The following is a 26,471-nucleotide window of genomic DNA, read 5'->3' on the forward strand; positions in this document are numbered from 1 at the left end:
AGACCGCAGTTTTACACCCGAGAAGACCTCATCACTTAAAGCTACCGATCTTGATCCTAAAGCACCAGAATGTGTACAAACAGGGTTTTGTGGCCTGGATCCCCACCTCCCACACCACCACCATCACCAACCATGTGCCTTCAAGTGTGGCTGGGACCGGGAGTGCTGATGGGGGGTGGGGCGCATTCCAGGAGGGACATTCCTGAGCAGACCCTTGGTGAAGACTTCTGAGTCTCTGAATGCCCCAGGCAGTTTGGCCCCAACGCCAATTCTTGGTATGGGGTGGGGACCGGATTGAGGTGGCTCCTTCCTGGCACTGGATCTCCCAGACTCCTTATTGGATAGGTTAAGTGTCAGAGCCCTCTGGATTGAGGGCTAACACCTTAGGACCCAGCCGGCGACTGAGAGAGAAAGGAGGAGGAGATGAATGGGAGGTGAGAGGAAACTGGCAGAGTCCACCCATCTTTTCAGTCTGCTGAGTGGAGGCAGCCACTCAGGGAGGAAGAAGGCTGCTCTGCGCTCTCCCTGGCTGAGCAGCCCCCTCCGGGAGGGGCTCTCAATGTTCTTGGCACCCTTGAAGGCAACCACTGGCCTCAGGTTGATATCACTCTGCACCTTTGAGCCTGGGAGACAGACCAGGACTGCTTCCCCAGATTCTTGGGGCTTTCTTTCCACGATGGTATTCTTCACCCTGAGGAGTTCTCCAGTTTGGGTGTGGATGGTGGAGGGGTGAGGGGGGCTGGCTGCCTCACCTGTTGCTGGGTAAAACCAGTCAGGGCTGGCTGGGCCTCTGCCCTCCAACCCTGGAGGCCTCTCTGCTCCCCCTGGAGTGAGAAGGGCAGACATTTCTGGAGCTGGACTAGACTGACTCAGACCAGAGCTGGGGGCTGGGTGGCTGAGCCAGGGAAAGGCAGATTTCAGAGGTGATTAAAAATATTTGTGTGACTGGTTCTGGAGAGGTGAAGCAAAAGGGCCCTTTTGTCCAAAAAAAAAAAACATCGGAGGCTGGACTTCAGCTGTGGGGAGTGGGAGGCTCCTAGGGCACGAGGAGCTTGCTCCCTCTTCTATTCCTCTCTTGGTATCTCTTAAAAATCTTTATGCAGGAGATGTGACCCCAAAGTGAAGGAGGTGGGACTGGGTGAGGAGAAATGGACGCTGTGTCCATTCAGGGGATGATTTTGCAATGCCTACTCTGTCCAGGCCCCAGCATAGAAGTTTCAAGGAACACTGTCTTGTTCACTAGCCCCAGACTTCGAGCCTGGGAAGGGAGAGAGGTGTTCATGATTTTTTTTTTTTTTTTTTTTTTAAAGAGAGAGGGAGAGAGAGAGAGAGAATTTTAATATTTATTTATTTTTTTAGTTTTCGTCAGACACAACATCTTTGTTTGTATGTGGTGCTGAGGATCGAACCCGGGCCGCACGCATGCCAGGCAAGCGCGCTACCGCTTGAGCCAAATCCCCAGCCCCGGTGTTCATGATTTTAATGTTCAAGGCTCAGGAGGTTCAGTGTGAGTACAGGATCCACGGAAGGAAGAAGATACTTCCAGAGCCCTGAGGAAGAGCCCAAGAGCAGAGCTGGGTCCATCTGGTCTCGCCCTTAGCCACCATCCCGAGGGGACATCAACTAGATGGCTGAATCTGCACTCTTGGTTGTCCGTGCGCCTCTTGAGCTTTATTCTCTTGAACTCTTCTGCTGGCTTCCAAGGGTTTCTGTCCTAAGCAGGGGACCAGAGCCAGGCTCAGCTGGCCCAATTTTTTTTCCACCTGAGTCAGTGTATTTCTGTCTCCCCACCTGCCCTTCAATTTTGGGGGGAAGCAGAGGATTAAGACATTTTAGGATGGGAATGGATTGCTTCATCTGAGGCTGATCAGTTTCAGGGCAGCTGAATGGCGTCAAGGTACCAGTTGGGGGTGGGGTGAGTAGATTCCTGGGGGTTTGTGGCAGAGTGAGATTTGAAGGGTAAGGTCTAGGAAGCTGTTTGGCCAATAGCAAAGTCAGGAGGAAATGGGGGAGGAGGGAGCTGTAAAGCCTCCTTGACCCTGGCCCAAGTGCCCAAGGGGTGCTAGGGGCCAGCAGGGTATAGACATATTTCTTTTTTTCTTTCGTGGCACTGGGCATGGAACCCAGGGCCACACACATGCTAGGCAAGCACTCTACCGCTGAGCTACTCTCCAGCCCTGGCAAGGTTTTTTGTAATGATGTGGCTGTTATCAGATGTGAGTCAATATTACTTTTTTTTTTTTTTTAATTTAGCGTTCTTTCCCCCTACACCCTACTAGTCCTTAGATTGTGTTTTGATAAGTGTCTCTGAGATCTAGCCATTATGGTTTTTCCTTTGGTTTTGATCTTAAAACTGAAGTGAATTTGTCCCTAAGAAATTGATTTCCTTATGCTTTTTTACTAAACCCATCTCTCTCTCTCTCTCTCTCTCTCTCTCTCTCTCTCTCTCAGTACTCAGGACTGAGCCCAGGGCTGCTCTACCACTGAGATACACCCCCAGCCCTTTTATTTTTTTATTTTGAGACAAGAGTCTTGCTGAGTTGCCCAGGCTGGCCTTGAATTTGTGACCCTCCTGCCTCAGTCTCCAGATTACTGGTGTGGGCCACTGCTTATAACCCCACCCCTGATGACGCCCCCAGCATGCAAAAAGCAGCCTTCAGTGGTCTCCCCTTTCCTCTTAGAATAAAGCTCATACTCCTTCCCAAGGACTTTTCTCATGAGCCTCCCTTTACAAGTGCACTTTATACTTGGAGAACTGAGGCTGGGGATGTAGCTCAGTTGGCAGAGTGCTCGCTCTCCTAGCAGGCAGGCGGCCCTGGGTTCCATCCCCAGCACCACAAGAAGAAAAGAAAAATAGCTAACATGCTTGGTGCACTTGACCTTTTCCCTCTTGGTCTGAACTTGGGTTGATCTCAGGGCTTTGACTTGTCTCTTGTCTGTCTCCTTGCCCCCTGTGCTTGCTCAGCCCTTACCTCACATTCTTCAAGGCTTAGTCTCCTTCCATCCCTGCCTGTGGCAGTGTCTGGGATGAGGTTCATTTTGCTTTTGCTTATTTATTTAGTAGTAGTAACATTCTTGGTGCATTTTTGTTTTATGCCAAATAAAATGCTTTTTTGTTTTTTGGTGCTGGGGATTGAACCCAAGGCAAAGACTGTACCTCCGTATACTCCCAGCCCCCCAATAATATTGTCCTTTTTTTGAGGCACTGGAGCTCCAACCCAGGGCCTCACACATGTCAGGCAAGCACTCTACCACTGAGCCACATCTCTCAGCCCAATAGAATCCCGTAGCATATTCCTCCTGGAGCCATTTTTTGTATACCTACCTTATTTCTCCTATTAGATTTTTAAAGTACCGTCCATTCGAGGACTGTGTTGGATCACCTTTGTATTTTCCACAGCTCTTAGAGCAACAGGGCCCCCTAATTATGCAGTCAGTATTTGCTGATTTGGACTAATTGTCTCTTCTAAACTGGGACGTAGCCCAGGGAGGTAGGAAGAGAAGCTCTAGAAGATGCCGGTGCCCCAAGATATCCCAGCCATTCTCAGTGTTCAGTTTCACATTTCCATCCTCATCCCAGTTTCTAGCTGGTTCTGTGGGTCAAAAGTCCCCCAAGATGGAGCTGAACATTTAGCTTCCCATACCATGTTGTTATCTCTAAAGTGTTTCCCGGAGTTGCTCAATATTACCCCTTACCCATCAATTCCCTTGGACTCCCTTTCTCTTCCCAGCAGTTGTAAATAGAGTTGGTGCTTTATTGATTTATGACTGCACAGAGTCCCCCTACAAAAGCTAACATCCTGGGCTTGAGAGTCAGTGCTCAAAGCTTGTCCAATTTGTGCTAAACCCTGGGCTTAATCCCTAGCACCACCTGAAGTGCCAAGCTTTTGCATCAAAATGGAAACCAGCTGTTACAATAGAGGTTATTTGGAAAAACAATAGTAAATTTACATCAGAATGGATGGTGGCCCTAGAAAGGCTGGTAGAATTGACCCTGTGGTGAGGACCCAGATGATTTAAAATACCTAAAATATTTTCAAGGGCTGTGAAAATTTAAAAATTGATCACTGTTTTTATGTTAATTTTCACTTAATTTTTCAAATTTTATTTCTCCTGATTCTATAAGTGTCTTTTCATTTATCAATTATGGAAAGAATTTCTATTGATTGAGATTTGGGACTTTTGCTTGTTTATTAAGTAGCCACGGTGTAGTGGTGCACACCTGTAATCTCTGAGACTGAGGATGAGGCAGAGGATTGCAAGTTCAAGGCCAGCCTCAGTAATTTAGCAAGACACAATCTCAGAATAAAGAATAAAAAGGATGCCCCTGGGTTCAGTCCCTAGTCTCTGTCTCTCTCTCTCTCTCTCTCTCTCACACACACACACACACACACACACACACATATACACACTCACGGAAAGGCCTGTAATCCCAATAGCTTGGGAGGCTAAGGCAGGAGAATCGCAAGTTCAAAGCCAGTCTCAGCAATTTAGCAAGGCCCTAAGCAATTTAGCAAGTCCCAATCTAAAAATAAAAACCAAAAATGGCTGGAGATACAACTTAGTGGTAAAACACCTCTGGGTTCAATCCCCAGTAAATAGAGAAAGAAAAACTAGAAAGGAGGTTAACCGGACAAATCCACACCCACTACCGCTGTGAGGAAGGTGGTGGGGAAGATAGGGAGCTAAATGGTGGTTCCCCTGCCAACCACTAGTGGTCGCTGTCAGCCCAGGAAAGCTTGGTTACTGTCTGGAAAAGTAGGAGTCAAGGCTACAACTAGTTTGTTTTTGGTACTGGGGATTGAACCCAGGGGTGCTCTACCACCGAGCTTCGTGCCAGCCCTTTTTGTATTTTTATTTTGAACCAGGGTCTCACCAAGTTGCCGAAGCTGGCCTTGAATTTGCGATCCTCCTGCCTCAGTCTCCTGAGCTACTGGAATTATAGGCGTGCACCACAGTACTTGGCTACAACTAGTTATTTGAACATGCAGGGTGACATAAATGTGAAGGACCTGTATTTCTTGGAATTTTGAATGTTATAACTTAAATTTTAGAGCATTTAAATTTTGTGTGTTAGGTCTCCAAGTCAACTTACAGTTTTTAATTGTAAAACACAAATTTGGGCTTTATTTATTTATTTGCAGTGCTGGGAAGGAATCCAGGACCTCACATTTGATAGGAAAGTGCTCTACCATTGAGCTTCATACCCAGCTTCTCAGGTTAGGTCTTTAATTTCTCTTAACCTGCAATATCCTTTTTTCTGGGGGGAGGTGCTGGGGATTGAACCCAGGGATGCTCTCCCGCTGAGCCATATCCAGAGCCCTTTTTATTTTTCATTTTGAAATAGGATCTGAGTTGCTGAGGCTGGCCTCAAAGTTGCAATCCTTCTGCCTCAGCCTCCCTAGTCACTGGAATTACAACCAGTTATAATATCCTTTACCTCCACTTCACACAGGGAAAATCTAATTGGTACAGAGAGCCAGAGTTTCCTTTTCAAACTCTGTGAGGCAGATGTATAGCATTGGGCAGAGCCGCAGTGAGTATATGGTGTGATGAGTTACCTTGCTGGTGTTAACAGAAGATACCTTTCTCCCCATCTAGCTAGTATCTTAAAGTCTTCCACCAAAGAGTCTTTGGGGTTTTGCCTTGCCCTTGCCTGGTTCTTCTTTTAAAATGTTAATGCCTCATAGGAGGATTTTTGCATTAAGTCTTGAAGCCCTTGGGGGGAAGTTAGTTTATTTTATCCTTGACTTCAGCTTCTGAGCTAGATAGAGAACTCTGGATTCTAAAGAGGAAAGTTGGCAGTAAAAATGGAAAACCGAGGGCAAAGAAGGGAGGAAGTGGGAGGGATGGGGAACTCAAGTTTTCAGCTTGTCTGTTTTTTAGGGACTTCAGGTTATGCCTGCTACAGGTGCCTGTTAAGTGCTTGCAGAATGAGGGATGATTGAATAAAGGAATGTGTGGCTGACTGACCAGCATGCTCTGGGCCTCACAGGGACAGGATTTAGGGGCATAGTCTCTTGACCTTCTGAACCCTAGAAGTCCCACGGCAGAGAAGAAGAACTGAATGGGTCATGCGGTTGGTTTTGAGTTGCTCAGAAGCCCTTTGACCCCCTAGCCTTAGCTCTATGAGCTCAGGGAATATTTGAATCCACCTTATGGTTGAAAGGGCAGGAAGGGAAAATTCAGTGACATTCCTTCTTTTTTCCGTGGTGGGCTTCATCTCTGGTCAGTTGATAGGCTTCGTGAGTTCTGTGTTAAGAAGATTCTGGAGCCCAGGTGGATGGTCGTATCATCAACGAGTGCTGTCTGCCATGGTCAGCACCGTGCATGCTGGAGGCTGGCCTTGGAGGACTCACGTTGCCCCTTCTTCCTCTGTCTCCAGGGACCCAGCTGGTGCCTGGCCTGGGAGCCAGGATGGCCACTCGCAGAGCCTTGCTGATTTGCCTGGGACTGCCTCTCTTCCTGTTCCCAGGGGCCCAGGCCCAGAACCAGGCCCCGCCTGGCTGTAGCCCAGACCTCAACCCCCTCTACTACAACCTGTGTGACCGCTCTGGAGCTTGGGGCATCATCCTGGAGGCCGTGGCTGGGGCAGGCATTGTCACCACGTTCGTGCTCACCATCATCCTCGTGGCCAGCCTGCCCTTTGTGCAGGACACCAAGAAGCGGAGCCTGCTGGGGACCCAGGTGTTCTTCCTGCTGGGCACGCTGGGCCTCTTCTTCCTCGTGTTCGCCTGCGTGGTGAAGCCCGACTTCTCCACCTGTGCCTCTCGGAGGTTCCTCTTCGGGGTCCTGTTTGCCATCTGCTTCGCCTGCCTGCTGGCCCACGTCTTTGCCCTCAACTTCCTGGCCCGGAAGAAGCACGGGCCCCGCGGCTGGGTGATCTTCGCCGTGGCTCTGCTCCTGACCCTAGTGGAGGTCATCATCAACACCGAGTGGCTGATCATCACCCTGGTGCGGGGGGCTGGCGAGGGCGGCCCTGTGGGCAATGGCAGCGCCGGCTGGGCCGCGGCCTCCCCCTGTGCCATCGCCAACATGGACTTTGTTATGGCGCTCATCTACGTGATGCTGCTTCTGCTGGGGGCCTTCGTGGGCGCCTGGCCCGCCCTGTGCGGCCGCTTTAAGCGCTGGCGGAAGCATGGGGTCTTTGTGCTGCTCACCACGGCCACCTCCATCGCCATCTGGGTGGTGTGGATCGTCATGTACACCTACGGCAACCAGCAGCACCACAGCCCCACCTGGGACGACCCCACGCTGGCCATCGCGCTCGCCGCCAACGCCTGGGCCTTCGTCCTCTTATATGTCATCCCCGAGGTCTCCCAGGTGACCAAGGCCGGTCCAGAGCAGAGCTACCAGGGGGACATGTACCCCACCCGGGGCGTGGGCTACGAGACCATCTTGAAGGAACAGGCAGGCCAGAGCATGTTTGTGGAGAACAAGGCGTTTTCCATGGATGAGCCCATCTCAGGTGGGTCCCCGGACACCCTTCGGCCCCTTCCTTATCCCATGTCCTTTACCGTGACACTTCCTAGTTCTCGCTCACAGAGCCCTGGATTTGATCCCCAGCACCACATACACGCACACACCAGCGCGCGCACACACACATACACCAATTCCATTTTTAAGGCTTTTCTGAATAATTCACGTAGTTCATGAATATATTCTCCTTGTAAAATTTCAAACATTACAGATAAACAAAATCCCCCCATCTCCCCCCGTGCAGCCTCCCATCCTCCCGACCCCTTCCTGTTCCCTGCCCAGAACTGAGCACTGTTGATGGGCACATCCGTGTGCCTGGGTGTCCTCATGTGCACAATGGGGTAGTAACAGTGCTCCAGGGCCCTTGTGAGGATTGAATCAACAACGACTGTGCCTGACACACGGGAAACGCTCCTAGAAACACGAGCGATTGTGTATCTTATTATATTACTATTAACACCCTTTTAGAGGTTGTTTTCTACTGTGTATGTATCCATCACCATCTTAGTTTACTTTTAAAGAAAGTCTTTTTCAACTTTTTTTCTTTTTTTAAATAAAAGCTCTCGTGGGGCCTGGGGTTCAGGATGTGGCTCAGTGGCAGAAGCTTGCCTAGCACGCAGCGGACCCTGGTTCCATCCCAGCCTCCCCGCTTCAAAAAAAGCGCTATGGTGCCAGGCAGTGACCTCAGCAGCATATGTATTTTCCCATTGTTTTTATTGGTGCATCATAGTTGCTCAGGAGGGTGGGATTTGTTTGTTACATATTCTTACATGGATACAGGATAACAATATACTTTGGCCAATATCACTCCCCAGTATTCCCCTTTCCTTCCCTGGTCCCTTTCTGTGAGACCCACTTCCCTTCTTTCTCTTCCTGTTTCCTGTCTGGCTTCCACACATGAGAGAACACTGGAGGTGCAGGCTTGAAGCCCTACCCTGACCTAAGCTGATTGTGCTGATTAAGATGCTTGGGGACTTCAGGTTTGGTGGTTTGTTTTTTGTTGTTGTTGTGTTTTTTTTTTTTTTTTTTTTTGTTACTGGGGATTAAACCCAGGGGTGCTTACCCACTGAGTCCCATCCCCAGCCCTGTTTTGAATTTTATTTAGAGACAGGGTCTCACGGAGTTGCTTAGCACCTCACTTTTGCTGAGGCTGGCTTTGAACTCGTGATCCTCCTGCCTCAGCCTCCCAAGCCTCTGGGATTACAAGTGTGCATACCCGGCAGTGACTTCAGGTTTTAACTGCCTCTGGTCACCCTGTGCCAGTTCTGGGGCCTCTGCAAGGACAGATTCAGGAAGATCCAGAATCAGAGAAATCTGTTTCTTTCAAACTGTGAGATACTCAAAATCCCTGCTTTGGGGAAAGCAGTGACCCTTGTCCTGCTGGGCACTCGATCTTTGATCTGCCTCCCACTGGGGCTGACCGCTGGCCTTACCCTGGGGTGGCTCCTGGCACACAGGAGTGGGCTGAGTGTGCAGGGGGCACTCGGTGCAGTCAGCAGGAGAGGGGGCTGTGGGCAGGTTCAGGAACTTGCAGCCCGCTGTCCCTGGGCGCTTACGCAGAGCTCTCAGCCATTGTCCTCTCGCGGCAAACACTTCTGGGCTGTGAGTTTATATTTCCTTTTTTTTTTTTTTTCCTAAATGGAAAAATCAATAACGTGAGCCTGGCACTTAGAAGCCTCATAGGTTGTGGTCCCTGGTCCTGCAGGAGACAGGCCAGGCTACCCTGCACTTGGGCCCCTTGGGTTGGTCAGTGGGTCTCCTCCAATACCTCGAGGTGCCTGCAGGGTGGACAGATCAGGAAACCAACACCCCAAGGTACAGAGGAGAATTCCTGGAGCCGCAGATACTTCTGGAGAGTTGCCAAGGGGCCCCGGATGGGATGAGCAAGCAGTCTCCCCGGCCGGGTCCCAGGGGGTGGGTGGGGGCATCTGTAGCCAGCCCTGCCCCGTGACGATATGAAGATTTGTGGGTTGAGGGGTCTCAGCAGTATTTATGCTAGCTCCTGGCAGCTGGCCCGCAGCAGTGGAGGCTGGAGCTGGAGGCTGGCCATCTTGGAAGGCAGCCTAAGGCCCATGTGCCCCTCTTGGCCTCTGGCCCTGGGGCGGATAAGGATGTGAAGGATGCTGACTGGGCGTTTTTCTGAGCTGCTGGGTGGGGGTGGGGGGGTCTTGTACCGCAGGGAGCTCAACAGCATTGTGGTCTTCTATGCATCTTTCTGTACAAAGGGGTGTGGGCTTGGAAGGGCCCGGCCCATCCACTGTGTGGCTCCCCCACACCCTGGAGAGGGCTGCTTGGGTTGTGGGAGGGGGAAACACTGAGAATCAGGGATCCTCAATCTGCACCTGTCTTTCCTTACAGCTAAGAGACCAGTGTCACCTTACAGTGGCTATAATGGACAGCTGCTGACCAGTGTGTACCAGCCCACCGAGATGGCTCTGATGCACAAAGGCCCGGTGAGTGGGGTCCCAGGAACCACACAGAGCCCAGCTGGGCAGGTGGGGAGAGAGGGCCCTTGGTGGGAGGAGGGCGAAGGCAGGCTTCTCATCTGGGAATGTCCCCAGGGAACCCAGAGCCCTAGTTCTTACCCATCTCCTGGAGATGATGTGGTCACTGCCTCTGGCCACACTGCAGTGACCTGCCCTGTGTCACTGGGCATCACACACAGCCTGGGCCTAGCTGCTACTAAAATGCAGAACTACTCGGTGGGCTGTGGGAGCTCCCAGCTTTACCCTAAAGAGCTCCGGGAGGGACAAAGGTCTCAGCCAGGTACTCCCCAAAGTGACAGGGAACTGAATGTAGCAGGTCTCTCCAGGTATTTAGTTCTCACCCGCAGCTGTCCAGAGAGGGCCTCCAGTTCCCCGTCTCCTCCCACCTCCCTTGGGCTCTGGGAGCCAGATGGTCCATTAGCCAAGCGGGGAGGGGACAGGAAGCCGGTGGGTTAGATTCCCATTCCATATATGTTCTCCTCCTGGCTGGCAGTGGCTGCGGGGAGAGGTCAGCGACCTGCCTTGGCAGGACTCTGAGAACAGGAAGCCAGGAGGTCAGCGGGGCTCACTTCTGTCCCCCCCCCACCTCCCACCGTAAGCCCAGAGGCAGGGGCTGGCCATGTGTCTGGAACTTCCGACTCCAGCTCTGTCCCTCTTCCCAAGCCTGAACCTGTGGCCAAGCCAGGGAGAGCAGGCCGAGGCCCTTAGGGACTGCCTGACCATGGCCACCCTTCTGTCCTTCCCAGTGTGTTTCATTGATGATCTGGACTAGCAGGGATATATATATATTTTTTAAAAAAAATTTTTTTAGTAGTTGTAGATGGACTCAACACCTTTACTTTATTTATCTTTATGTGGTGCTGAAGATCAAGCCCAGTGCCTCACACATGCTAGGCAAGTGCTCTGCCGCTGAGTCACAACCCCAGCCCTAACAGGAATAATTTTTCTGCCTGGTTTTCAAAATGTGTTTTCCCAGACCACCAGAGTTAACATCCTCTGGGAACCTGCAGAAAATGTGGATTAGCACCTCTCCGTGTCCCGGGGTTGTTGACATCACCTGGGTAGCTTGGTTTCCACCAGGAAGGGAAAAACTCCCCCAGGCAGTTCTGCAGCTCTGGGCTCCCTCTCCCCGCCCCAGTAGTTAAACATTTCCCACCTCCAGCTGGGGCTCAGCTCCGAGGGGGTGGATGGCTTCACAGAGTCCTGCTGATTTGGTGCACACCCAGGTCTAGAGACCATTTATCCAGATGTTCCAGGAGGTGGAGATTGCACACAGGTGGGGGGAACACCTGGTTCTGACTCTTGCAGGCTGGTTTGGGGCCCTGGAGCTACAGAAGGTTGAAGACAGGTCTTTTCCTTAGGGATAAGGCAGGTGGGGGCAGGAGTTCATCTGCCCTCCAGGTAGGAGCCGGCTGCCTCAGGACCCTGCCCCCACAAGGCAGCCAAGCTCCCGGGCTTTGACTGGTCAGTCCAGATGACTCAGTGCCCAAGAGAAGGGTGTCCAGGTATTGTGACATTTGGGGGGCTCAGGTAAGCTTCTTGGAGGAGGGGAGCCTGGAGGCAGGTCATAGGTCATCCTCCCAGGTCCTGAGCTTCCCCCTTAGCCCTGGAAGAAGGAGGGCCTCTGCACCGGGCAGCCTCAGGTGAGCGAAGCCCTCAGTCCCATCCCTAGAGGCAGAAGAGTTAGGGGCTCGAGGTCAGCCATGTCTTTCCACAGTTGTCAGCCCCAGGTGCCACTGGGACCTGGCTGGAGTGGGGCAGAGGGGACGAGAAGGAGGAGCTGGCACTCAGGGCCCTGCAGGAAGCAGAGTATTTGTACATCCGCCCTGGCGGAGCCTGGCCCCGTCCCCCTGACTGTGACACCGCCTGTTCTTCCTTCCAGTCCGAAGGCACTTATGACGTCATCCTCCCACGGGCCACTGCCAACAGCCAGGTGATGGGCAGTGCCAACTCGACCCTGCGGGCTGAAGACATGTACGCGGCCCAGAGCCACCAGGCGGCCACGCCACCTAAGGACGGCAAGAACTCTCAGGTCTTTAGAAACCCCTACGTGTGGGACTGAGGCGGCAGCCACGGCCAGGAGGAAGCGGGCAGATTTGGGGAGGGCCCTCAGGACCTGGCCTGGGTGAGGGACCCCCAGGACCCCCATGCTGTGTGACTCCTCCTCCCACACTGACTCAAAGCAGCTTGTGCCAGAGCCGTGAGGCCCCCGTCTGCCAATGTTCCAGGGGTGTCCTGGGTGCCCCCACCCACTCCTCAGTGTTCGTGGAGTCCGGGAGCCAGCCTGGTTTCATGCCGGGCCACCTCCGGCGGTCCTGCTCCAGCCAAATAGTGTTCTTCTTGGGGTGGTGGCCGGTCCGCGCCTACGTTCTCTGGAGATTCCTGCAGCCTCAAGACATCTCCAAGCAGGCACGTCGGGCCTGGGTCTTGCTCCTCTGTGAGGAACAAGGGTGCCTAATAAACATGTCTCTGCTTTGTTAACGCACGCGCTGGGCTCGCGGTTTCTGGTGGGCTGTCAGCTTCCAGTGTCCCTCTCTCCCCTCCTCCATGGGCAGTGGGTGACCCTTCTCCTCCACAGCTGCTCACTCTGTGCACTGCGGCAGGCGTGTCCTGAAGTTAGTGGGGGACACCTCACCAGGGAAGTGATCCCTGTCCGCCCCGAGGACCTCCAGAACCAGCACCTGCCCCACTTAGCTGTGGATGTGGCCCCACATCTGGGCTTGTCTGACCCTGCAGCTCTCCTCTGGGACCCCTGTCCAGTGGTTACACTCAGTGACCGAACAAGGAAGGCAGGCCACCAGCAGGCAGCTGTATGGGGGAGGTCAGCCAGTCTCGGCTCGTGGTGGGAAGAGAGTCCAGTTCACCCTGCAGTGGGTGGATGGATTGGCCAGGACTTGACTCCATCATGGGTTTACCGAGGTGGGAAGGGTGTGAGAATGTCTGTTTACTGTCCTTTATAGTCAGCCCAAGCCTGTCCCCTGCAGGAGTGTAATCCCCGGGACTACCCGGGAGGGGGACAGGACTAGTATTCTCTTTCCAGAGTCGAAATCCCAGCACGGTGCCCCGTCAGGGTCAGGCAGGGCTTTGTGGGTAGATGTCCCAACCCCTCTTGTAGGTAAGCAGAGTGGCCTCCTGGTGGCCAGGCCAAGACTGGTTAGGTTTTCTCGACACTGACAGCCAGGGAGCCCTGGTGGCTGGGCTGTAGGCTGTCCTCTCAGCCACATGGGTGGGACAACGGTGTCCTGGCCCTTGGACTCTGGTTCTAGGCTTCTCCAGGGGCTCCGAGCCGGCCCCTCCCGGGCCTGGGAATGTCTCTCCAGCTAGTCAGAAGCTATTTTCTGACACTGGTTGTAGGAAGAACATGTTTTGTTGAAAGAGAGAGGGAGGTTGCTGAAAGATAAATAAACTTCTCCCAAACTTCTCCTTCTATGTTCACATGGCCCCGGCCCCTGGGGACTGAAGCACTTTGAAAATAAATAAATAAAAGTGAGTGGTTGGGCCCGAGCCGGCGGGTCCTTCCCCTTTGACTCTTGTTCTTTCTGGTTACTTTAGGCTCAGTCCCCGCAAAATAAAACGAGACGGTAGATGCCCACTTCCCTGGACTGCACGGCCACCTGATGTCCTCATTCCTCTGTACCGCTCTCGCCCTTGTCCTTGGAGCTGGGAGGGACCAGAGGCCACCAACCTGAAGCAGTGGACTGATGGGGTCCCTGGGAAGGCCTGGGGTTCAGGGGTCTTCCTACTTCTGCCCAGCCAGCCTCCTGGTCCCCAAGTGACTGCAATTGGAAGGAGCTGGTTGTGGACTCCCATCTCCCCTCTTGATCCCACCCTCCTTCTAAGTCACGGGCCTGTGTGTCTCCGGGTGTGGTTCTGCAGACAGCCCTCTTCTGCCGGGGAACAGCAGCCTCCACTGCCTCTGTCTTGACACTGGACCTTCCTGGCTGGCTATCTTGGTGTCTGGCATCATCTTGTCCCACTCGGCACCGAGGGGAATCTTCTCTGTGAGCCTCTGGAGCCAAATCATGGCAGAAGTTGTCCCTTGTCCTCCTTCCCAGGGCCTTTTGCTACCACTTGGACTGTGGACGGCCATGAGCTGAGGCCAGTGCTTGGCCTGGACAGGTGGTGCTTCTGTTCATGGCCGGTAGATCCTGGATTTGAGCCCTCTGCGCCATGACCCTGACTAAGCCTTCCCCAGCTTCGATGAAGTGGGTCCCACCACCAGGCCAGGGCCAGCCCTACCTGTCCTCTGATCCCAACTGTCCTTGCCATTTGGGACAGGGACTACCACACCGGTTCCAAGCCGGAAAGCTCTTCATCATTCAGTGCTACGTCATGGAGAACCCCACGGAGAATTTGGAGAGCTGTCAGGCCACAGTGGCATTTGGGACTTGGCCTTGTTTATATGCCAGGATGCTCTGTAACCTTGTCTCCCCTCGTCGGCCTTTGGCTTCTCAGTTGTTTGGAAGGTGGCTCCTGGGATAGGGGCAGGTATCGATGCTCCTGAATGACCTGGGCCTCACAGGTTCTGAGGGGCGGGGGGCCTGCTGTGACTACCTGGGCATCTGGCCAGGGCCTGGAAATCCCCTTAGGAGAAACAGGCTGGGTCAAGGCTGCATTCTCAGGGACCCGTTGAAGGTCCTGGACCAGGCAAGTTGGGATCCAGACCTCTCCTGTGACAAACTGGTGGGACGTGGGGAGGCCCCTTAGGTAAGGGGTCTTGGACTGAAGATTGTGACGGGCAGGGGGCTGAGTCTCCACCTCAGCTTGGGTGGCCGGCATTGCTTTCAACACTGGAGGGACCTCTAGTGTCCTTGTTCTTGCACATGCTACAGAGGGTTCTGACAGTCACCCAGGCAAGAGGGGCCATTCTCAGAACCTGCAGGATGCTGGTCCCGAGGAAAGGGATGAGCAAGCTGAGACCTCCGCGCCATCTTGGTCCTGCCCTTGGTACCCGACAGAGCTGGCCCATCCAAGGGGTCCCCCTGAGTGTGCCCAGGAGCTCAGTCCTTAGCCCAGCATCACCTCTGTGCAAGGTGGAAGGCAAGGACTTTTCTGAGAGGCACCTTGTGGTCGGCCCCACAGATTCCCCAGTGCCACCCCCCTGTCCCCATCAGCCTGTGCCTTTATCACTGGAGCATTTGTTCCAGAGCTGAACTGGGTGAACAGTTCCCACAAAGTACGGCTGGGTCCCCAGGTGTGATCCCCTCTTCCCTTTCACTTCCATGAATAGAGTAATGTTTCCCTCCAAGGGACGGGGGCTCCTTGCACCTCAGACTGCCCTGATCTGAGTTAGCGGCCCCCAAGGTCCCTTCAGTGAGTGAAGGCACTTGAGTACTACTGTTCTTGGTAACAATCTCAGGAGTCTCGGGCTGGGCCGGGTGACCAGGGTGCTGCAGCCTGCAGTGGACCCAGGTGCGTCTGTAGCCAGACTCCTCAGCTTGAGGAAGCTCAGGAAGGCTGGGCTCCTGAAAGATGCAGGCCAGTCCAGCTTTTGGACTGCTTCCTCCGCAGAGTCCAGAAGACGCATGTGTTTTAAGAGGCAGGAGGCGCCTTCTCTGAAGTGGCCAAGGTGCCTCATCCAGTGGGAGAAAACTGGTGCAGGTTCATTGTCCTAGGCACCCCCTCAGTGTGTCTCACCCCTGCCACTGCCGGATCCTGTCGCTGGAAGCAGAGGACTTCATGACACTCAGAATTAAACGACGATCCTCCATTTGGGAGGGGTTTCTGCCACTGAGTCCTGTGTGTTCCTGAGGGATTCTGGGGCGTGTGCACGTGCGTGTTCCCCACCCCACAGACTCCTTGCCTTCCACACCAACAAAGGCTGACTGACCCCAATCAACCTTTCTCTTGTTTGGGGACTTACTCTAAGGGGGAAATGAGGTCTCCAAAGATACTGAGTTCTCAACCAGGCAAGATCAGAGACCAGTGACCCACATTGAGCCTGGGAGGGAAGGGTGGGAGAGGAGGTCACCTCTGACGGTAGCCCTACTGCTGCCTGGTGTTGCTGGCAAAGGAGCCAAGACAGCCCATGGAGTGACATACTCTGCAAGGAAGGTGGCCCCAGGTGAGGGTGACCTGCCATGTGCCATGCCCAGCTTTCTACTTACATTTGCAGCCCCACACAGCTCGCCAAAGGCACCAAGTAAAGGACAGAGGTTAGGTGACTTGCCCATGCTCAAGCAGCCCAGAGGGGTCTGTCAGCCCTCCAACCATTCTCACCGAGGCTAGCATTTTCTCTAGCCCTCAGAGGATCAGCCAAGGTCAGGCACAGGTGCCTGGGCCAGACATTGCTTCCTGTCTGCTGTCTCCACACTGGGCTCCAGGAAGCTGCAGCCCCTGCTCGCAGCAGCCCCATGAATAATTTAGCATCTGCACCAGCCCGGCAGTGCTCTGACCTCATCCTCCTTGGGCTCAGGGTGCGGCTCTGACCTCATCCTCCTTGAGAAAAGGTTGCTGCTAATGGGTAGTCGCTGGGTCCATCCAGAGTGGGGGATGATTGACAGGGAAGGAGGAGGGGACCTGAGAGCCAATTGCCCTTGTAGCTGGAGGCAGCTTTGCAGTGAAGAGAACATGACTTTGGAATCCTATGGCCCTGGGTTCAGTCCCTGGCTCTTCCCAGTTCTGTGACTTTGGGCAGCCCCCTGGACCCTCCCTCACTCTCCTTATCTGGAAAACAGGAGTACAAAACCCTGGGCTCATGTTAACTGTTCTAAACCCAGGTTGTCCCAGGGGCCACAAGAGCTGGTCTCTAGGTAAGATGTCACCATTTGCTGCCTTCTGGGGTGCCACATCTCCCCTTTCTTCTCCTGTGCTTCTGCACTGGGGTGGCAGAGTGAGTGGGATGGCAGGGGATGGTAAGGAGAAGGACACATCCTGGGCAGGCCCCAGACTGGCAAGGGAAAGGAGCTAACCCACAGTTATGTTACCGCTGTTGACCGGTGACGAGTCCTTGCTTCCCCAATGTTGAAGTATAACACCAGAGAAGCACATCGAGGCAAGTTTAGAGTGGAAAATAGAAGTTTATTAAAGGACAGCAGAAAAGACTTCTCCCGGAGGAAGAAGGGGACCCAAGAGATGGAATCCGTGGAAGTGCGGTTGTCTCTCCATTTTATAGTTTTCGGTGACGGGATGTAGGTGGGAAGGCCCAAGGGGTGGGACACAGGTGGGCCAAAGAAGTAATCTGGGCAGGAAGCACTTCTGAGGCAGCATCTTTTTTTTTTTTTTATCATGAATATTTCTTTTTTTTTTTTTAAATTTTTTATTGTTGGCTGTTCAAAACATTACATAATTCTTGATATATCATATTTCACACTTTGATTCAAGTGGGTTATGAGCTCCCTTTTTTACCCCAAATACAGATTGCAGAATCACATCAGTTACACATCCATTGATTTACATATTGCCATACTAGTGTCTGTTGTGTTCTGCTGCCTTTCCCATCCTCTACTATCCCCCCTCCCCTCCCCTCCCCTCACCTCTTCTCTCTCTGCCCCCTCTACTGACATTCATTTGTCCCCCTTGTATTATTTTTCCCTTTCCCCTCACTTCCTCTTGTATGTACTTTTGTATAACCCTGAGGGTCTCCTTCCATTTCCATGCAATTTCCCTTCTCTCTCCCTTTCCCTCCCACCTCTCATCCCTGTTTAATGTTAATCTTCTTCTCATGCTCTTCGTCCCTACTCTGTTCTTAGTTACTCTCCTTATATCAAAGAAGACATTTGGCATTTGTTTTTTAGGGATTGGCTAGCTTCACTTAGCATAATCTGCTCTAATGCCATCCATTTCCCTGCAAATTCTATGATTTTGTCATTTTTTAATGCAGAGTAATACTCCATTGTGTATAAATGCCACATTTTTTTTATCCATTCATCTATTGAAGGGCATCTAGGTTGGTTCCACAGTCTTGCTATTGTGAATTGTGCTGCTATGAACATCGATGTAGCAGTGTCCCTGTAGCATGCTCTTTTTAGGTCTTTAGAGAATAGACCGAGAAGGGGAATAGCTGGGTCAAATGGTGGCTCCATTCCCAGCTTTCCAAGAAATCTCCATACTCTGAGGCAGCATCTTCAAGTTTGCTGTTCATTAACACTTCTTTATGATGGGCTATCTTCAAATCTGCTGGGGGCTGTTTCCTGGACTTCATTAACATTTCAAGAGTTGCTCAGCTTTTCCGGGGATTCATTCTCATGGCCTCCATTTTAGATCTCACTCGATATTAGACCTGATTTATCTAACTACACTGACTACCTAATTTTAAATCTGGCTTCAGTTAGAAGGGTGGCCTGGGCACCGGGGAAGTCCAAAAAGCCAGGCTGAGGAGCTGGGGTCAAACTGCCTCTAGTCCAACAAAGGTTCCTCCAGCCCTACTCCAGGCATAGACGTGAGCACACCCTGGTCCCGGCCCTCCTTTGCCAGGTCAGACCCCGGGGCTGTAAAGGAAGTGGTCTTGGTGGCTGCATCACGGGTTCCGAGTAGCACCTTTCTGTCCAGCATCCTCAGGCCAGGGCCGGGCTCTGTCTAGCTCAGGCTACATCCAGGACTTGGGGTCCCCAGCAGCTGGGAAGGAAACCCAAGCCTCAGCGCTGAGCTATGTGTCGCCTCCACTCAAGGTCAGAAGCAGAGCCGGGCGGTCACAAGGCCACCACCTGTATGTGCCTTGGACAGAGGCGCTGGGTCCCGGGTCCAATGGGATCCGTCCCATGCCAGCGGGTGGTGGCCGACAGACTCCTCCACTCCAGAGCCCCGGAGGAGGCGCCCTCCCAGGACCGTCCGCTCGGAAGGCGCGCAGAGGGCCTCGCTCCCTTCACCCTTCGACTAGAAGAAGGCCCGGGGGCGGGGCTGGAAGGCTTTGTGCTGAGTCCTGTCCGGGGAGGACCCTGCCCTGACCCTCGGGAGAGGCCCTGGGCTCCCCACCCGATAAGGCTCCCCCTCCCCTGGCTCCTGGGCGGGGGAGGGAGCTGGCCCGGAGCATCTGGCGCTCCCACGTCACTCTCCGCCAGGCCTCCCCGCCCCCAGCCAGGCCCGGCCGCCACTCGTTGCCACCCGAAGCCCCGCCCGACGCCCTGCAACCCGATCCCCGGGCCAGCCGTCCCGGGCCAGCTGTCCCTGCCGCTGCCCGCTGCAGGGCGGCCGCACTCCCGCCCTGGGCACCCTCAGGCCTGGCCACGGAGCTTCCGGGGCTGCGATTGCCCCAAGCTTTTTACCCTGCCCCCTTCTGCCCGCCAGCCCGGACTGGGCCCGGCGCCCACCGCCTTCGTCCCTGTGCCTCTCAGCCCTGCACAAAAAGGGGTCAAGGAAGCAGATCCCCACTCCAAGAAGAGGGTCCCCTGGGGCCCATGGCGTGTCCACGCAGGGTGTGAGGGAGCCGCGCTGCCCAGGGCTCTAGGGCGGCGGTCCTCAGCCTGAACACCACCACATTCCGGAGGGTCCTTCTCTGTGGTGGGGGCTGTGCCTTGTAGGATACTAGGCAGTTCCACCCACTGGATGCCAGGAGCAGCACCACCCCCCTGGTTGTGACAACCCAAAATGTCTCTAGATGTGGCAAATGTCCCCTGGGATCCAGCCCCCTAGCGTTTTACAGTGGACATCTGAGCCAGCGGCACAGGGCACTGGATCTGAGCCTGGGGCCTCGCCCCGCCCAGTATTCCATGGTGTGCTGTCCTTGCCCTCTCCACTGGTCCAAGTCAATTTGGTCAGCCTGGGGACAGTTATCCTTGACCACAACATTTGGACAGCATGTGACTTGCCAGCTCCTCTCTCTGCAGACACCTTAGCCTCTTGTCATCAGGGAGGCAAAAATAGGGCCACCCCATACTCACCCCACACACCCTCAATGTGGGAAGAGCCCCCTCAGTCCCTGCTGTCAGGTCCATTTGTTGGTGGTCAGCAGAGTCAAGTGGAGGGAGAGAGGGTGGGGACAGGGTGCACTGACCTCCACCTTCATGCAAAGAGGAGTTGCTGGAGAATCCAGTTCCAGAAAGAAGGGGACACTTTTCCCAGTTGCCCCTCTCCTGTGTGTTCATTTACCTGTGTTTGCACAAAGGGACTCTGAAAAGAGAAGACAGGTGTCACCATGCCAGGCAGACAAGCACAGAAGACTTTACTGTCTTAACATATTTTTGGAGGGGGTGGGTACCCAGGAATTAACTCAAAAGCACTTGACCACTGAGCCACACCTCCTGCCCTATTTTGTATTTTATTTAGAGTCAAGGTCTCACTGAGTTGCTTAGTGCCTCACTGTTGCTGAGGCTGGCTTTGAACTCGAGATCCTCCTGCCTCAGCCTCCCGAGCCTCTGGGATTACAGGCTTGTCCCACCATGCCTAGATAATAACATATTTCATTTTATTATTATTATTATTATTTTTGTGTGTGTGTGTGGTGTTGGAATCAAACCCAGGCTATGTCAGGCAAACACTGAGCTCCACCCTCAGCCCTGAATCACATATTTTTAAAACTTCGGAAAGAGGCGAGGTGTGGTGGCACATGCCTATAGTACCAGTACTTGGGAGACTGAGGCAAGAGAATTGAGGCCAGTCTGCAACTTAGCAAAAACCTGTCTCAAAACAAATTTATTAAAAAAGAGCTGTGGATGTATCTCAGTGGTAGAGCACTTGTGTAGCATGCATGAGACCCTGTTTCAATCTCCAATATCGAAAGAGAATGAAAATTTTTAAATCAGCCGGACACGGTGACACACCTGTAATCCCAGTGGCTCAGGAGGCTGAGACAGGAGAATCTCGAGTTCAAAGCCAGCCTCAGCAATGGCAAGGCACTAAGCAACTCAGTGAGGCCCTATCTTTAAATAAAAATACAAAATAGGTCTGAGTGCCCCTGAGTTCAATCCCAGGTACAAAAAAAAAAATTAAATTCAAAAATCATTTTAATTGAAAGAAAGAGAAGGAGCCTGGAGCCGTGTCATGGCTCTGTGGTGTCCTGCAACCCTGGCTGCCTCCACGAAGGTCATCTTTGGCCACACCTGTCACTCCTCCTCCCTCTTCCTAGAGGCTCCCAGGGCTCACCCTACCCAGTGTTTCCGATTCCTTCTCCCTTGGGAGGCTCTGTGAGGAGGCCGAGGACAATGGCCCAGGAAGGGACGAAGCTCACTGCACAAATGTGCCCCCTCCCAGCACTTCTGAGAAGACTGATGAAGCCGGCGTTCCTGGAACAGACTGGTGCATTGTCACCATTTGCCACGTCCCACAGAGAATTCAATGCAGACATGGGAACAGCACGCAGCTCACGAGCTCACCATACCTGGGCTCTTCATAGTGCCTACGCAGGCCGCTCCTCCAGCACCCTGATCCACCTCAGTCCCCTCTCTGACCTCTCCTGGCCCCCGGTCCATCTGGCTCCCAATACTCCTGAAATCTGGAATTCCTTGTCCTGGGGTCACCTGGGCCAAGTGCTGTGTGTCTCTGGGAGGAACCCCTTAGGGGACGTGTGACTTCTGCAGCTGATTTTCCTGCATCAGTAAGATGTGCCCTTGGGTCTGCAGAGTTGAAGCCACCTCCCTGTGGGCACACGTGTCAGGGGACCTGTGCTGGGGACGAGGGCTTCCCTCATGGGGCTTTGCTGTCACCTGGGAGAGGCCTTGTCTCAGATTGGAGTGTGGGGCTGGGGGACAGCCGGGGCTGGGATGAGGGTGTCCCTCTGTGGTCATCATGGGAAAGCCAAGAGGGCGGTGCCTGGTGCATCCCCTGGGCCCCGTGAGTGAGGACCCCGGTGTCCTCGTTGGCCGCCTAACAGAGGGCCCAGACTGGAGACTCACAGCGGGAACTGCCCGTCTCAGTGCTGGAGGCTGACATCCTGACCCAGGTGTGGGCAGGGCTGGTCCCTTTGGGAGGGAGAGGAAGGGTCTGCTGCCCCAGGCCCCTCCTTGCCTTGCAGGTGGCCGTCCCCCTGGGTGTCTTCACATCACCTTCCCACTGTGCGTCTGGGTACACAGCTCTCTTTTCCATGGGGACACAGTCACATTGGGTTAGGGCCCACCCTAAAGACCTCTTTATAACTTGCTTATCTCTATAAAGACTCTGTCTCCAAATAGGTCACCTCTGAGGTACTGGGGGCAAGGACTCTGTTATGTGAATTTGTGGGGGTCACATTCAGCCCTGGCACTAGGGCTGGGGTCCTGGGTGAGGCTGAGGGAGCGGGCTCTGTGGACCAAGATGGCTTCTTGGGGCTGCTCGAGGGCCCTGGGGAGAGGCCCCTGGTGCGGCCTTCGGGTGAGGAATCTGCCCCTGGGCCGCTGGGTTCCAATATCCCCTGTGCCTTTGGGCCTCTCTGGCGATGGGGACACCCTACATGGGGCCGAGACTCTGGCATGTTGAGAGTTTTCTTCCTCTAGGAAGCAGGTGGGTTAATAAAGGGAGACAGTTGCCTGTGGTCCCCAAGCCAAGGACAGGGAGCGTGGGAGCCCCTTCCAGGTTCAGTCTGCAGCTCTGGGTCCAGGAGGCTCTGGGTGAGACGCCCTGCAGCTCCGAGTCTCTTTCCTATCTGCCTCCTGGACTTTCCTGTCTCAATAACAGACCAGGAGGAAACTGGCCCTCAGCCTCCTCATAGGTAGAGTCCTGATGGGATGCCACGGGGGGCTCAGTGTCCCCCACTGCAGAAGTCACAAAGGCACGGCCATCTCCCCACCTGTAAGTGCCACCCCACCCAGGAGTGAGCAGCATCAGCCTGAGGCCTCGACGTCTGGGCAGTAGAGAAGAATCCCTCCTTCCACCAGGCAGGAGCTGGCAGGTAACCAGCCCTGAATGCATACAGGCCCTGTTTCAACTGGAGGACAAAAGGAAGGGGGAGCCGGCTCACTGCCATCATAAGGGAGTTCATCCTCATCCCAGGAGAAGAGAGGTCCCCATCCCTGTGCCTGTGGCACAATGCACTCAGGACAATGACTTTTAATGGGGCCATTGTGACTCAGTGGTCCTGACGATGGTCCAGGGGAAGGTTGTCTGGTCACCCTTACAAGATGCAAATTGCTCCCCTGGGCCAGCAGGGACTGGGAGAGTCAGGGACAGAGGCAGGACTTCTTGCCCTTCCCAAGGCTGGAGGACTCCCAGGTTAGTTCACTGCCTACCTGGGAAGATCAGGGTTTACCTGGGTAAGGGCCCTGAGTGTCTTTTTGAGCCCCTCCCCCAACCTCCAATCCAGAGCTCCTCCCCCTGCACATGACCTCTGTTCCTCCACCGTCCCTCTCCCTGCTGGATTCACTATCCCTCACATTGGGATCCCCAGCTCCTTCCTCCCGCCCAGTCACCCCAGATAGTAGTAAATCCCGCTGCACAGTCATTTAATGAGGTGCGGCCAGCCACAACCTCAGCAGTGATCAGGAGCCATACCAGGCCACCACTGTCCCTTGAAGGGTTTATTGCGGCAGCCTCCCTGCTACTCCTGGCCCTGGCCCATCAGTGCCTTCCTGGAAGGGTCAAGTTCACCACAGCCTGGTTGTCTTTCTGTTGCTCGCCCAATCTGTGTGTGTGTGTGTGTGTGTGTGTGTGTGTGGTGCTGGGGATTGAACCCAGGGCCTTGTGCATGTGAGGCAAGCCCTCTACCAGCTGAGCTGTGTCCCCCGCCCTGCTCGCCCAATCTTGAACAAATGTTTCTGACCTGGGAGCCTGAAGCACAGTGGATGCCGCTTTGAATCTATGTGAACGCCAGGGCCACCTTCCAGGTGGGTGTCGTGATCTGGGCTGTTAGCCGTCCAGACAAGTTTGTGCCTTTCCACGATGTCAGAATTTATTGGATAACAATAAATTCATAAGCTACAACATCCTCAGCAGTTGTAAATCACCCAGCATTTTCGGGTCACCTGGAGTCATCAGCTGGGCAATCACAGGTTCTTCCAGTCTTAATTATTAACGTCTGTAACACTCCAGTCACTTGCGACACTAAGGAAAGGTTGAAGGGGCCACAGGGTCCCTGGGGGCTGCCCTTAGGCAAAGGCAGAGGGCACCTCCTGAGGCAGGAGTCACTGCAGGTGGTCAGGTAAGATTATGAACCAGCAGAGAGCTTGGTGGGAGCTATCAGAGCATGGGACTTGTGCCACAGCAGGCTCTGGGTGGCAGGCAGTGTCAAAGTGGGCCTCACCACGCAGGGAGGTCTAGCCAAGCTGAAGCCCCCGGGTAGAGGCAGGAGTTTGTTGTCTATTGACCTTGGGACACACTCATCGGAAAGCCTGGTGAGGTTGGTGCTGTGATCAGTCTCAAGGTGCTCCTGGGTCTGAGTGCTCCTCCTGTGTGTTCCCAGGTGAGGTCTGGGCTTCACTCTTGGTCTGGGGTCTCTGATAAGCTCTCAGGCCTGGTTTTTCTGATATGCATCATTTGCTTTGGGTTTTATTCAATAAGTTCAAGGGTGGCCAGTTTTATTAGCACGATTATTTATCAGTTTGTGCTTTTGGTGGTGCCAGGCAGATGGGGGTTGCTCACTTGTACAAACAAGGTATGGAGACCTTCTACCTTGGCAGTTGTCCTCAAAATGGACTAGCTCATGGCAAACCGCTGCTTGACAAAACAGAGTGACTCGGGTGAGGCGCAGCCTGGGAACTGCTGTTCTGTACAGATGGAGGGACTCGGAGCAGGACGCAGCTGCTCTAGACAGTGGACACCCCCCTGCATGCCCCAGGTCTCCGTGAACCCACGAGGTAGTCAGACACCGTGTGGGGGAGGCTGGGGAGCATGGGCCCCAGGGGCTCTTTAGCCCACTGCCGCCCATTCACTCCATCCAACATGTGCCGGCTGCAGGCTCCCCATGGCCACACACAGCTCTGTCCTGTCCTACCCCACCCCATCCTACCCACCCACCCACTCCACCCCATCTCATCTCATCCCATCCCATCCCACCCCCACCCCATCCCTCCAACCCCACTGAGCACTAGTCAGGGGCCAGGAATTCCCATAACTCCTGATAAGTAGAGTTTCCTAAATTTGTCAGATTGTAGGAATTTTCTGCAGGAGTTTGTTAAAACAGCAGATCCCCAGGCCCCAGCCAGAAAGACTCTTGAATCAGTGGGTCCGAAGCTGGGCCCCAAATCTGTCTACTTACCCAGAACCCCAGATGTCTGTGACAGTTGGCCACGCTCCGCAGCCCCTGCTCCAAGGCCTGGAGGGGCTGAACCCTGTCTCCACTCAGACCTCAATCCCCTAAGGGCAGCATGGAGGGCAGCGTGACTGGGTGACAGGGAGGTCTTTCAAATAATCAGTCACCTGTGCTGGGAACAGGGCGTGCACACACTTGCAGTCCCAGATACTCAGTGTCTGAGGCAGGAGGATTGCAAGTTCATGGCCAGCCTGGGCAGCTGAGTAGTGTAATGGTGGTCCACTTTATGGGCTGAAAATAGCCCTTGCTGCTCTGCCACGGCAGCTTAAATGGACATATTTCTTTCTCTTCTCTCCCTGCTCCTCCCGAATCTCTCCTCCTCCCTAATCTCAGGGAAACACGGTTACCTTCCTTGCCCATCCTAGGCAGAGTTATCCTGAGCACAGACCCACCACAGAACAAAGTGGTTCAGACTGTGGGGAAGGCACCAGAAGATCTCAGAAATGACTGTCTCCCAAATTAACAAGTTAAAAAAGTTACAACTCCAACAGAGAACACGTGGAATGGAGCCTTGGAATCACCTCTTTAAAGGCCCCTAGTCCCCTCTGATGGGCAGAATCACAGCCCCTGGGACAGGAGTCCCCTTGTGTTTCTCCTTTTCTACCAAAGCAATAAAATTCTCTTTCCTTTTTCTCAAAACTGTGCCCTCCTTATTAGGTTGGCATCTGGAGACAAGGACAGAGCTTTTGGTAACAGTAAGACCCTGTCTCAAAATAAAAAATAAAAAGGGCTGGGATGGAGCTCACTGGAGGACCACCTCAAACAAAAAAAGTCACATTTTGGGTGGGACTAGGGTGGGGTGGGGTTGTGGAAGGGGAAGGGCCAAATGACTTAAGACTGAGGTCCCCCAACACCCCCATAACTGAGGATCCATTTGGGGACAGGCCAGCCATCCTGTTTTCAAGGGCTCCATTCATCCTTCTCCCAGAATTCAAGGGGGACAGAGGCTAAGCAGGCTGAGAAGGAGGTGCAGGGCCAGCACCCCTGGGCCACCGGTCTGCCACTTTCCTGCATCTGCAGGAAGGGAGGGGCCAGTGTCTGTCCCACCTAGAACTCTGGGATTCGGGCCTTGACTTCAGCAGCAATTCTCACCTTTTAAGGGAATCCTTCGTTTCTTGTTTATGTCCTTCGCACTAAACCCCGAGTGCCTTATCTCCATGTACCCATCTTTGGGCCCAGGGCCTGGCACAACAGGGGCAGCCATTGAATATTTATTTGTTTAACAAATAAATGGGCTGTGGACATCAAGCGCCACCTGGTGGAGAAGGAGTGTAGTGCACTTCAGATCCTGTCTGGAGCTCTGAGCCTGTAGGGAGGTGGCCTGGCCCTTTGGGGCAGCTCAAGTGTGAGGGTAGGTTGGGGTGGGGTAGGATCCCTGGACAAGGTCTGTTAGGGCATGGGGGACTCTCTAG

At 53.8% G+C, this 26,471-nt stretch overlaps 1 protein-coding gene across 1 annotated transcript; it reads left to right on the forward strand.

The window, feature by feature from the left end:
* The first annotated feature begins 6,385 nt into the window (after positions 1–6,385).
* Gprc5c (G protein-coupled receptor class C group 5 member C) lies at positions 6,386–15,699 on the forward strand. Its single transcript, XM_015503549.2, has 4 exons — positions 6,386–7,468; positions 9,838–9,932; positions 11,848–11,997; positions 13,518–15,699. Exons 1-4 carry the CDS (start codon positions 6,418–6,420, stop codon positions 13,548–13,550), a joined length of 1,329 nt encoding a protein of 442 aa, XP_015359035.2. The 5' UTR covers positions 6,386–6,417; the 3' UTR covers positions 13,551–15,699.
* The last annotated feature ends 10,772 nt before the right edge of the window (positions 15,700–26,471 follow it).

Source organism: Marmota marmota, unplaced genomic scaffold, assembly GCF_001458135.2.
Source record: "Marmota marmota marmota unplaced genomic scaffold, marMar, whole genome shotgun sequence".
Lineage (NCBI taxonomy): Eukaryota > Metazoa > Chordata > Mammalia > Rodentia > Sciuridae > Marmota > Marmota marmota.

Coding starts and splice junctions, on each gene's coding strand:
- Gprc5c (XM_015503549.2), top strand. CDS start 6,418: ATGGCCACTCGCAGAGCCTTGCTGATTTGCCTGGGACTGCCTCTCTTC. Junction 9,933..11,847: donor CTCTGATGCACAAAGGCCCG/GTGAGTGGGGTC, acceptor TCTTCCTTCCAG/TCCGAAGGCACTTATGACGT. Junction 11,998..13,517: donor AGGACGGCAAGAACTCTCAG/GTCTTTAGAAAC, acceptor TGGTTACTTTAG/GCTCAGTCCCCGCAAAATAA.